At 41.5% G+C, this 13,646-nt stretch overlaps 1 protein-coding gene across 3 annotated transcripts in view; it reads left to right on the top strand.

Annotated features, from left to right (window-relative positions):
* DACH1 (dachshund family transcription factor 1) overlaps nt 1-13,646 on the top strand; it is a 525,454-nt gene that overhangs the window by 244,789 nt on the left and 267,019 nt on the right. For 2 of the 3 annotated variants that reach the window (XM_084844858.1, XM_084844857.1), the window contains exon 3: nt 2,863-3,024. The exons of the other annotated variant lie outside the window; for it this stretch is intronic. In XM_084844858.1, coding sequence (XP_084700984.1) covers nt 2,863-3,024 — 162 coding nt within the window. The remainder of the gene's footprint in view (nt 1-2,862; nt 3,025-13,646) is intronic. 3 annotated transcript variants of the gene reach the window in all.

Below are 13,646 nucleotides of genomic sequence, written 5' to 3' on the forward strand. Positions count from 1 at the left end.
AGTTGATTTGGAGCCGGAGATGCTTGGTGGGGATGAAATGAGCTGGGTGGTATGGTGTAGCAGTTGAAATGAAGTGATACGTGGAAGGGTTAAGCATCCTCTTCCAGTAAACTACTTCTTGCTTCAAATAAAATTCTCCCAACATCACTTCACAATAGAAAAAAGGGATAAAGTTTGTGAGTTTAGTTGTCTAACAAGATATCCTATGTAAGTTCACGTGAGGCCTTTTAGATGTGAAAAGGCCCTGATCTACAGATTCACTGAAATATAAATAAGTAAGCCATTCCTGCTAACAATCAGTGCATTTCCCACCATGCTGCCAAAATGAAGCTTTTCTTGGTGCATCTTAAAAATCTATGAAATGAGTTAATTATTTTCAAAACTAGCTTTGACATCTTTCATTACTGGAACCATCCTAATCATAATGGTGCTTGGAAACACAGCTACAAGCACCACACCCCAAGTCATTAGCATCAGTAGAACTCTCACTCCTACTACACCAGAGGAGACCCCTATCTTCCACTTTTAACCCAGGGGTGAGCAATACACAGCTGTATGCAGATCCTGGCTCCCAAATTTGAGTGGCATCCCGAAAAAATGTAAACAATTTAAAGGGAAAAAAGGCATCTGTAGCACTACAGAGCAACAAAGTAAGCCATATTTGTCCATTTTGCTACTCCGTACTGTTACTGACACAATTTTTCCCATATATATACTGTTGTGCCACTTTACACCAACCTCTCTCTCTCTCCATCTCTCTCTCTCTCTCCATTTTTGGAGTGCTCTACAAACTGTAGCCCATGGGGAGTTTGGGAGGGGGAAAATGGCCCTCAAACCTCCCATAGGCTTAACCTATCCTACCAGCAAACAGATATGGATCAATTCACAGGAAGATTCTTCAAGCAATACAGCAAGGCTCAGATGCTTAATAAGGCAATACTGGACCAGGACAATATGGGGCATCTTTGTTGGTCCGATCCATATGGTCCGATCTGTCCGATCCATATGGATTAGGGCTTGAAAGACCAAGGAAAAGCATGGGTCCATGGGGTTAAGTTGTAAGAAGCACAGTTTGTGACATTACACATCATTAGACATCACAGGACACATCTGTTAGGACATCAGCTTTAACTTTCCATTTCCTGACTTTGTGGAGCTTGAGCCAATATGAAATAGCTTTAACTCTGGTCCTAAATTGGGAGGTATTAGATAACTGAATATACTTTTATTCTTAATTATTTATTTAAAAATGAATTTGCTCTTTAAAGTCTACTGGCTGGACCTTGAAGAAGTATTTCATTTCTAGCAACAAAGAAGTCTTTACCAGACTGCCATAAAGAATCATACAGGTTGTTAGCTGCCAGAGCATGACTCATACTTTAAGTACCCTGGTTGAGTCTGTGTGGTATTGCCATAGTAGACTAACAGTGGTATGTGCACACCTCTTTTTTCTCACCAAATATTAGGCAGCAGTATGTTTCTGAGGAGCAGTTGTTCTTTTCTTGGTGTGTCAACTCGGGCAGTTCTTTGGATCCAGGCCATTATATCCATTATAGTATTGTTGTTTTTAAAAGAAACATATTTATTAGCTGGGCTCCAGAGGGCCATGATTAGAACCGCACATGCACAACGAAGCTTTTCTGCCTCCCCTCCCCCACTACATGCCTTTGAAACTCATGAAAAGCACCTATTAATAATCAAGGGTCTCCGGAGTGGGATTCAGTGTGATACAAAGCACTGCAGTTGGAAAGGAAAGCTGTCTTCTTTTTCTCAGTAGCAGAAGATTCTTTGGATCCTAGCCATAATATAGATGTTTCTCTGCACTTGCTTAACCGCAGCTATTAAGAGCCTGTCTAAACAAGACTGTTTAATAATGCTTACTGTAGTAATTTGGGTCCTAACATTAGCAGAGATCTAGAAATAAGAGCATAACACAATTTAGGGCAATAATCAAACTCCCACTTCTTTAGGGACCTGGCAGTGTAAAAAATGTACTTGGCTCTCCTTAAATGTTGAGATGAAGCTTAAAGGAATACGTAGTCTTTGATATTGGGACAACCCAAGCAAATTTGTCTCATGCAATTTCTATGTTAAAATCAATTATTTTCATATTTCTTGATTTAGCACAGATATGTGCTCACTTAAGACACTGAACCCAGGTTTGTATCCATCCGTGGATGGATAAAAACACAAAGGGTTGGATCCAGACTTAGTCATTCTTAGAGCAGACCATGGAAATCAGTGGGGCTTAAGTTAGTCATGATCCAATGACTAAGTCTGGATCCAGTCCAATGGGAAGTATATAATACTGGTGCTGAACTTTCACTCATTGTGTTGTGCCAATGGGACCACCACTAGTGCAATGGGGAGTTAGCACTACCTAAAGCAAGCTCAGAAACAAGCAGAAATGCTTGTTTCTGGATCTGGACAGATCAGCAAAGTTCCTTTCTGTGAGCTCCGCTGACCTGCCCCAGGCCCATTCCAGAAACCAGTGTTTTTGCTTGTTTCTGGTTGCTTTAAGAACTGCAAGCTCCCTGTTGCTAGCGATGGGCCTGCTGGCATATGGGTAGCATGCAATACCGTCCAATGAGAACAACAGCACAAGTTGGCAGCTTTACTAAAAATACTTGACAGAAACAGCTTTCCCAGTTTACAAGTTAATATATTTTTAAAACTTTATAGCCATTTTGGTTACATTTTGTAAGCTATGTTGTTTTTTTTAACTCATTTCCTCTCTTGGGAGCTTAGTATTTAGTTTCTTGAAAATTCCTTGACTGCAGGTGATGAAAGCGGAGCACCAATTCAAATAGAAAGTTGGTAGAAGTTCTAATTTCATTAGTTCTATTCCTGTTTCTTTTTTAGGTTTGACAGCTGCAGCTGCAGCAGCAGCAGCTGCCACCAATGCAGCCATTGCAGAAGCAATGAAGGTGAAAAAAATTAAATTAGAAGCTATGTCGAATTATCATGCCAGTAATAATCAGCATGGAGCAGAGTCTGAGAATGGGGATCTGAATTCTAGTGTGGGTAAGTTTCTGATCTAAAAGCAAATTCTTCCATAAATTATAATTAACAACAATACTGATTCTTGTTGTTTGGTGAAGAGAGGGGGAAGTTTCAATTTTATTTTGTTTTTTGTTTTCCTTTGAGCTGCATTTTACAACACTTGCACTATGGTATTTTTGCTGCTATTGTAAGAATATTCCCTTTGCAGGTGGTTCTTTTCAGACTCATATTAATATGTTCTTAAAAGAATAATATTTCAGTGCTCACTGTTCAATGAAATTGGATTCAAGGATATTTTTGTCTCATTGAATTTAACTGGACCACTTAGATACAGGAATCAGGCTATGTAGTCTGGTGGGTAGAAGGCAAAATATTTCATTCTTGCATGTTCAGTGCTGAAAGGAGTAAAGAACACATACAACAAAGTTTGGAAATATTGTGAATTTTACTTCCATGGATTCTTTTCTAAATGGTAGCTGTCCACCCCCACCCCCATGTTAAATATTCGGAACTCTTAGCAGCACTTTCTGTCTCATAAGATGCAGGATTAACATGATGTGTTTACGCATGTAGCCAATTTGTTTTGCTAAAATATACTTAAAATGACAGTAGCTTTTAAGGTCATTCCATTGTAATGGTTCCCTTCTGCTTTCTGAAATAAATGTACTAAGTGAACTGAAAGCAGAGTTTTAGTACTGTTAAGTATTGTACATGGCAGAGGTCACATAGACATAAAACAGACATGACAATTTAATATATTCCTCTTTTTTATTCTGCATATTTTTTAGGTTATTCTTAAGGATGACAACTTGACAACTTTTTTCTTCTGAATCTTCCTGTACATATTTATTATTTAACTCATACCCAAGAACAAAAGGAACAAATGTGCACATGTCAGCAGATTCTGAGGCCAGTTTTCCCTTCCCTGTTCTATTAATGTTTCAGCAGTAGAAAGAAAAAAGCTACAGATACACTTAGGGAAACAGTTTAAGGGATAGTGAACATAGATATGACTATAGCAGTTTGATGGTCATTGGCAAAAGTGGTCTCAAGGGAGGGGATTTGCGGGAGGGACAAAGCAGCAAGAATAGTATTCTTGGCTGAATGACACGAGCAGAGGGTGTTGCAAAAAACACATGCATTCCATAAAACGGGAGAGTAGGTAGCAGAAAGTGGGATCCATATATACGCTGTCTTTACACAATTGAAGAAAGAATAATTATGAAAATGTATTCTATTTTTAACTTCTAATATGATAAAAGTAAAATGGTTGATTAAAAAGTGGTATTTTTTAGTAGGGCTTGCTTGCTTTTTGAAGCTATTTCAATTCTATTTGGAAATACAAAAGTCACAATATTAAGGATATTTCCTGCTAGAGATGAGTAGTATTTGTTTATTAAATGTTAAGGACTTGTACACTTTCTTGCATATCTCAGAAAGACATCTCTGTTGAGGTTTTCATAATACACAAATTTAATCAATTAATTAGTTGATAAATCAGTTTCAAGGAAGATGATTATTCAGCTAAAAAAATTGGTTGACAGTCCTGATATTTATAGATGTTAGAAAGGAAAACAAACATGAATGGAATCAGAATTCCATCATCCTTTCTGGAAATCTTTGTTTGTTTGTTCAGTCGGTAAGTCATGTCCGACTCTTCGTGACCCCATGGACCATAGCATGCCAGGCCTTCCTGTCCTCCACTCTCTCCCAGAGATTCTGGAAATCTTGTTGTTGTTTATTCGGTCAGTTGCTTCCGACTCTTCGTGACTTCATGGACCAGCCCACGCCAGAGCTTCCTGTCAGCCGTCTAAATTTCCTCAATTTCTCATTTTCTTAATTAGTTTTTTCCCTTCAATATTGGTGGTAGCCTCATTGCTGACTGGGAGCTGTCCCATTACACTATCGTCTCAGGTCTCCAGCTGCCTCCTTTCACAAGCCTGTCCATGGTCACTCCTTTTAGCAGGATCAAATATTCTGTAACGCAAATTGCCCACAACATTCTAGAAGCCAGGCACCTTAGCAGTATGTCCTCTCTTTGGCCCCAGTAGTAGCAGAGATGGAGAGTGGATGGGGCATTCAGGTTGGCTAGTAATGCGCAAATCCAGAAGTAGTGAATTTTACCAAAATAAATTTAGCTATATATATATATATAGAGAGAGAGAGAGAGGGAGAGAGAGAATGTGTGAACACTTCAAGAAATGGCCGCATTTGAATGTTATGGCTTAACCAGTATGTGAATGCTGGTGCATGCAACCCATTCTCTTTCACTCTGCTCCTCATTTTACACAAGCAGGTAAACTAACCAGAAAGGAATATTATTTATTTATTTATTTGCCACATTTCTATAACTCCCAATAGCCAAAGCTCTCTGGGCAGTTTACAAAAATTAAAACCAAAAATTCAGCATGATAAAATATAAAACTGTTAAAAGTTTACAACAATAAAACCAAAGTAAATAGCTTTGCCTTCATGCAACTCCAGGAGTTAAGTGTGCTCGCACAAGCCAAGATCATAAACCAGCTTCAAACTTGGGTTTGTTGTTGGTTTACAAATACTGGCTAATTTGGGCACATTTAACCATAATCCCAGGTTCAAATGTCATATGAAGCTATCCCCGTTTTGGCTGGTTTACACATGAGTTGAAGAGAAGAACAAAAAAGAAATAAATGGGCTGCATGCACCAGCAGGCTACTTGTTTACATCCTGTTTTATTAAGTCATAATTTTTGGCTTCAAGTGACGTGAACATGGTGAACATGTGCAATAAGGCTTTAAAATGTTTTTGTTTTTATTAAAAGAATTGAAATTGACAAAAAGGAAGTTACAATGCAGGTTACCCTTGGGATGCTTTTAGAGTTTCTGTTAATATAAACACATCTTTTTCAAGACATAGTTGTTCTGTCCTATCTTTTCATTCTTCAGACGTCTCAAAACCCAGTTACTCTTCATGCTTAATTCACATCATTCTATTTAGACTGCCTTGCACTGTGCTTGGAACTTTGGGGATAAGAACAGTTCTGTCAGTGTGATACAGATGTCCCCACCCTGTTTGTAGCCCTAAGAATAAAAACTAATGATAGAACTAGATCAGTCAGTATTTGACAATAAGACTCTTAACTACCCATTGTCATAGTAAACAATAAGAGCTGTAGAAAAGCCATTATTCTTTATGGAGACAATGACACCTGCGTTTACTTTTTGTGGGTGAATGCAACTCTTTGAAGAGCCATAAGCAGAGTTTAGAGCGAGTTGTATAAATTTGGTTGCTAAGCTATCTAAGAGCCCTGTTTACAATTTGGGCTTAACATCCATGTCAATGTTTTATTTACCTAATTGGGATACTAGGATCATTCATTTGATTTATTACATTTATATCTCACCTTTTTTCCTCTGTAAGGAACCCAAGGCAGCGTACATAATCCTCCTCCTCTCCATTTTATCCCCACAACAACAACCCTGTGAGGTAGGTTGGGCTGAAAGTCTGTGACTGGCCCAAAGTCACCCAGTGAGCTTCCATGGCTGAGCGGGGACTAGAACCCGGATCTCCCGACTCCCAGTCCAACACTCTAGCCACTGCACCTACATCGTGTAAGGAAGGCAGCTAGTATTGGCATATGGTTTTGTATTTCTTGTATTTGTATTATGAAAAAGGAAATGGAAGCCTGGTTTTTATTTAACACAAGTACTCACAAGTGCCAGTTCTGACAGCCTCTATCCAGCCCAGCCCTTCCACTGCTCCCATCTCATCATATCTGATGTCTACATCTCTTCGTTAACTCCTCCCCTTCCCTAACTTCCCCTCTGGCAAATGTATATAAACTACATAACTCAGAACAATGACCACCAATTCTGGTTGTTAAGGCTTTAAAATATTTCTGGTGCACTTGAAATAAATGAGGCTTATACCCCTATGACTACAATGGTGTTACCACTGTTGAACCTATGCTTCAGGATATTGTAGGAAAAAAGCAGGAGACAGTCAAAACAATGAGAGGAAGCTTGTGTGCTTGGCAGAAGAGAATTCTGGAATCAGATTATTGGGATGGGCAGTTTAACAATGTATAGCTGTAAAGTACCAGCAACTTATAAAGTAAGGCTGTAGTCCTGTACCTACTTACCTGGGAGTAAGCACCATTGGACTCAGTGGGTCTAACTTCTGAGTAGAAATGTATAGAATTGCACTGTAAGCTAGTGTGTGTTTAACTGTGACCTGGGAAGCACTAGGACTCTTTGGAAGCTTATTGGAGCTTCCTTTGTGAGAAGATTAGTAATCACAGGCAAGGTCATCTAAAATACAGCTTGCCTACCACTACCAATCTTACCCTGCGATGTGCAAACACAGGGGAGTGATGGGTATGTTTTAGGGCCCATGAGGCCCCAAAGGCCATGGCCAAAGCCCCTCATGGACTCAGTGGTATCCATGAACATGCCCTAGAATCCTTAAAACCATGCAAAGATTCTATGACAGTGTGGAAAGTGTTTCCTGAAGGTAGAATTTTGACAGTTGGCTTAGCTCAGTAATCACCCAGAATAGCTCTAAATCTGCATGTATAAACGCTTGAAGCATTTTTTGAAGGCTTAAACCTATACTACACACATTGCCACCCCTTTGGCATACTAGGAAGAGCATATTGAGATCTTGGGCTCCTACAAAATCTGCAAAATAAAGAAAATGAAATAAGATGATTCTGAGTGAATTGTTGTCCCTAATTTTTAAAGTGTTATGTTGTAGTTCTAACCAGCAGTTTGATGCCTGCATTCAAACATTTTGGTAAACTATGGTTTAGCAAGACATGAACAAGGCTAACCTTTCCCCCCTTTGCTCCCCTCTTTGAGCATGAAGGTGAATTAAGAAGCTTCAAAGTTGATTAACTACAGCTTCCCGTGTCATTCAAACTTGGCAAACTGTGGTCAATCTTAATGATGGTTAGTTTCATAGAAGTCACCCTCAAACTGTGGTTAACATTAACCACAGTTCTGGGTTCATACAACTCAGCAAGCTGCTGTTAATCAAAAGTGGAAGCAAAAGCTTCCAAACTCCTCCTGGCCACACAGAAGAGAGGTGAGGGGGAGTGTGCCAGTCTGGCAGGGGGTCTAGGATCGTTCATGCATCGGTAATCCATTTTTTAGTGTGATGTCCAAACACAGCCACTGTCACCGTACTTATGAACACATATTAGAACTTGACTTCTTGATGAGATAGCAACTGTCAATTGCCCTGTGCCTACCAAAGTAAGATGAAGGCTAATCCAGTTTCCTCCAGTAGCCAGAGGAGCAAGAGCTGCTGAGAGCTAGCATCCTATTCTCTCCCTCTGCTGCTCAGCTCTGAACTGTAGCATTCTTAGATTGCTTTCTCTTCTCTACTTTTATTGTGTTTGTATATTATAAGATTGTAAACCTAAAGTCAGTGCACTTTACTTTAGGTACAGCTTTATTACTGTAGGTGGTCTTAAAAAAAAGCAGCAGCAAAAAGGTATGACCTAAAGGAAGTAAATGTCATTAATAACTAATCATTTATTACTTCCCTAATTTTCTGTTGTAGTCTTAATAGTGCAACTTCCTATCTCTTAGGAAGTAGGAAATCCACATGGAGGACTTTGACTGCAGCATTAGTAAAATATATGGCCATAATACTTTTTCTCTCCTTCCCACAATCAGTTGGATTCTTTTAGTTTAATATTTACTTGCTAAGATGAGATGCTAGTCTGCATGGTGATAAACAGTCTAGTACTGGCATCTGAAGGTGACCTGTCAGTTCATATGGACAAATCTCCTGCTTACTGAAATGTACAAAATAAATCATTAAAGCAGGCAGGTGCTCATTCCCAGTTTTAAATCACCATAGATTTATGATTTGAATTAATGCTTCATTTGGTCATAGAAATAGATGCTGAGACAAATGATATGCAGTGCTTGGAGCTTCCATACTGTAGCCATCCTAATATTGATTACTGAGATGTCTTTGCAATCTCTTGTTTATATCAAGCACTGTCTTGTGACAGGTTGGCTGATACCAGCTATACTGCAGATAAGAAGGAAAAATGTCCTGGATTCTTTTTAGTGGCAACTTCTCACACAGCATGGAGTAGAGATAAATTATTTTAGCTTCGTCGTTTAAAGTAAAAGCTGTATAAGCCAGTCTTCAGAACAGTCCTATTTTTAACAGTATGATACTAAAAGTGAAAAAGAACAAGGTCACATTTAAATTTCTAGAAAGTATTTGATTTCTGTAATTACCTCTTTAATGCAAATGCATGACTTCAGTGATTGCATATCTCAGTTTAAAATAAGGTGGCTGGGATCCAGAGGGGTGCATTGGTGCATTCCACATCTGCAACTCATTTTTTTTCCTTAGTTGGCTTTTCAGAAGATGGTACCAGAACCTTTTTCCTGACTAAATAGGGATAAAATCTCATGCATGCACTAGAGCAGTTCAGGATTTTGGGGAAATGCTCTTTGGAAGACTAACCTAAGGGTATGCCTGTGCACCCCTTTTAGATCTTAGCCACTAAACATATTGATTATTGAATTTTGTATTTGTCCATTTTTTTCTTTATTAAAAAATACAGGGGTGTCCAACCTCAGGGCCATGGGCCAAATCCTGCCTGGGTTACCTATCTGGCCCTTTGGGGTTCCCCAGATGACCAAACCCCCTTCCAGCCAACGACCAGTTTTTTAGTGGTTTTCCAGCTTTTGCACATTTTCTTCTCATTCTGAAAGGTCAAAATGGCTCTCTTAAGGTTTAGTTACTGGGAGTGAGAGCTTTAAGCTAAAACATGGTGGTATTTTTTGGCCCTGCCCCATTTGACCTCTGGCCCCACCCACTACTTGATTTGGGAGCTCCAAAATTGAACTTGGCTCTCAGGCTGCAAGAGGCTTGACACCTTTGCTCTAATAGGCAGTGACCCTGAGTATGCTGATTATCAGGTTTGAATCCAGGCATGTATTCCCACTTATGATATAAGTATGCAACGCATGCTGAGATCTGTGCATCAGGGCTATTATAAATTCTATATAGTGATTTAAAGCACAAGGCCATAAAATTAAATATACAAGAAAAGAGTTCCCTATATATACACATGTGCAGACATGGAAAGAGTGTGTAAAATGAGGGTAGAGTACTTAATAACTGTAACTGAACTTCCATTACTTTATTTAAAGTACTTATAGGCAGCTTTTTAGGGCACAGCCCTCACAAGGCAGCATACAGAATAAAAATAAGTTACGTTAATGTACATTAAAACATCAAAACATAATACATTATTATAAAACAGCAGGTTAAAAAATATAGGTTTTAACTAGGGGTGGGCAACTTGTTGGGCTTGGGAGGCTGTATTGGCCCCCCATGGAATCCTTTGGGGGCCACACTGTTGTCCTGCTGCCGCCAAAATCCCAGCAATTGCAGTGGGAAATGGTACATGAGGAACACATGCCCTGTTTTCCAGCATAATCTCACTCCTGTGGGGAGCCTGAGTCTGCGGAGAAACAGAGTGCGCAGGAATGATTCCCCTCATGTGTCCGGTTTCTCTGCAGAATCAGTGATTGTGCTGAGAGATGGGGAATGTGCACCTTGCTTCCTAGCCCAAGCACATCAAAGAGGTATTTGTCAGGTTGTGGAGAACCCAGTTCTGGAGAGAAATGGGGCATGTAGGCATGGCTGCCCTTGCACATCCTGTTTTCTAGCAGAATCCCTCATGTTTTGACAGCAACCGCAGCGATGTGGTGGGGAATACTGGAGGGGGGAGCATAAGCAGCCATCAAGGACTGCCTGTTGCCCACCCATGGCTTAAATTACACCCTAAAAGTTCCATAAGAGAGAACAGCCCAGAATTTCAAAAACTGGAGCACAAAAACACTGTTAGGGAAAGTCAGCCTAGAATAGATAACGTTTTTAAGACCTGTTTGAAGATCTGCCCTGTAGGGGCCATCTTGGAAGGGAGTAGTCCAGTAGTCCAGTTGGAAGAGAGTTTCATAACTGTGGGGCCACCACTGAAAACGTCTTCTCTTGTGCCCATCAACCTAATTGATCTTACTAGCTGGCAAATGAGCCGAGCCTTCAAAGCTAATCTTAATGGGTAGGATCATCTAGGTCAAGACAGTTCCTTAGATAACATAGCCCCAAACTACTTAGGGTTTTAAAGGTTAAATGGCACTTTAATCAGGTAGTCACTGTATCTGGTGTGAAATTGGTGTCAGCTGTTCTGATTTTCTCTGCCCTACCAACATCTGGGCAGCTGCATTCTGTGCCATCTCCACAGGCAGCCCCACATAAAGTAGTCAAGCTTGGAAGTAAGTAGCACATGAGTAAATGAAGCAAGGCCCAACTCCTCTAAAAAGGGCTGAAGTTGGCATACTAAAGTAAGCTGGTAAAAAGTGCACTTGGCCACCAATGCCACCTCCACAGATAGTGGTCCAGGAGGACTCCCAAGCTGTGAATTTGGTCCTGCATGTGGAGTGTAACCCCATCCAGGACTAGTTTCACATTTCCACCAAGAATGTTCTTCCGCAACCCACAGTACCTCCATCTTATCTGGGTTAAGAGGAGGGATGCAGGCAGGTGGGACTTCTCCAGCTGGATTACCCCCTCCCCCCCAGGGCCATTTCCATCAACTGCCCTGTGTGAAGGATCCCTGCGAATTTTTAAGTGTTCTTTATAGTGATTTTTTTCTTACTATAACTTTTATCTTATTTATAAGATTGCTTGGAAGGATTTCTATCCTGAAAGGATAGAAAGGATATAAATTATTGTAGTAATTAAGTAACTAAACAAACAAACCTGTTTGTGTTTATCCATTCCAATACTGTATTTATATAACCATTAAAGATTTCCACAGCCTTCTCCCTGAGATTTGTAGGTAGAAATGAGGAGTAGAATTGCATTTAATCTGTATAGTGGTGACATTGCAGCCCAAACCTCTGGATGACTTCCCTATCAGCTTCATGTAGATATGTCATCCCCCCCCCCCGAATCCTCCTCAGAGGAGGAACTTGGTTTACCTGAGCTCAAGGACTCTTTTCCCCCCAAGAATGATCCCGTGTCATCATCTCTGGAGGGTGTCAGATATGCAGCTGAAGAAGAGGCAAGGCCCTTTGGAATGTTCCCTCCCCCGATTGTTCAGATTCTGAGCCAGAAGTAAAGCATCCACTCAGCCCTCGTGGAAGATGACAAATGAAGTGCAGCGAGCAATCCCAGCCCCTTAGGAGAAGTGCCTGGCTGTAGAACTCTGCTCTGTGAATGCTGTCCTTAAATAGTAGGGGTGGACGAAAGTCACTTAACTTTTCTCGCAGCTTGTTCGCGGTGGGGGGGAGCGCTTCGCTGCTCCCCCCGCGAAGTTCAGGCCGGGGGGGAGGCTTCCCGCCTCGCCCGGCCGAAATTCAGGCCGGGGGGGGAGGCTTCCCGCCTCGCCCAGCCGAAATTCAGGCCGGGGAGGAGGCTTCCCGCCTCGCCCGGCCGCGAACACGAAAGTAAAAAAAAAAACAAAAAAAAAAGTCCCCTGATAGGCTACGTGACGATTCACGTAGCCTATCACGGCTAGATCTGGAAAGTCAGCCGTGATAGGCTACATGAATCGTCACGTAGCCTATCACGGGTGACTTAAAAAAAAAAAAAAAAGCGCGTACGCGAATGGCGGCCCCCATAGAGAGCCGCCATTCGCGTTCCTTATTTAGTTGCTGTAGTCTACGTCAATGTTTACGTAGACTACAGCGAAAATAAGGGCAACGCAAATAGCGTTGCCCTTATTTTCGCCGTAGTCTACGTAAACATTGACGTAGACTACAGCGACCAAATAAGGAACGCGAATGGCGGCTCCCTATGGGGGCCGCCATTATCCGTACACACTTTTTTTTTTTTAAGTCACCCGTGATAGGCTACGTGACGATTCACGTAGCCTATCACGGCTGACTTTGCAAATCTAGCCATGATAGGCTACGTGAATCGTCACGTAGCCTATCAGGGGACGGTTTGTTTGTTTTTTCTTTCATTGCAATGGCGGGGGTGGCAGCCGGTCGAAAGACCGGCTGCCGCTCCCGCCCCGCTCGAACACCGGACGAACCGCCAGCCGGACCCGCCGCCAGGAGGGACATTCAGGGAAGGTAAGTCCCGTCCCGGGGGGGGCGGGGGGCGGGGGGGGCGGAGGATTTCTCCCCGAAACTTGTTCGGGGGGCCAAAGACGTTGGCGCTCGGCCCCCTGAAGTTTCGGGGAGAAATTCTCCGCCATCCCTATTAAATAGCCGTCTTCACTGGAAAGCTCTCCAATGAGCTGCAGCTGGGACTTGGGTATGTCCTGGCTAGGTACTCTATAAAAGCAAGCAAGGCTGATCAAACCATCACTGGCAACAGTGTTGTGTTATCTGGGCTGATATCTGTGCTTGTTCATGTATCCTGAATTCCTGATCTATGCTAGATTTTGTGAAGTGGACCTTGCACAGGATCTTACTTTGCCTCTGCATCACCGTTGCTTGGATTTCATGAACTGCTTAATGAGCTGTTTCTCAGTGGTGCACCTTAGCGCTGTTCGTTACTAAGAGCAACCTTGAAGTATTTCTGCTGGCAGGACTCCCAGTTAGAGGAAACACACGCTGATAGAGGACTTGGTCTTTGAAACAGGACAAGACGTTAAATGGCATGGGGAACAAGAT

This window comes from Heloderma suspectum, chromosome 3 (genome assembly GCF_057233095.1).
Source record: "Heloderma suspectum isolate Gila_16-S chromosome 3, 16-S_ref, whole genome shotgun sequence".
Taxonomy (NCBI): Eukaryota; Metazoa; Chordata; class Lepidosauria; order Squamata; family Helodermatidae; genus Heloderma; species Heloderma suspectum.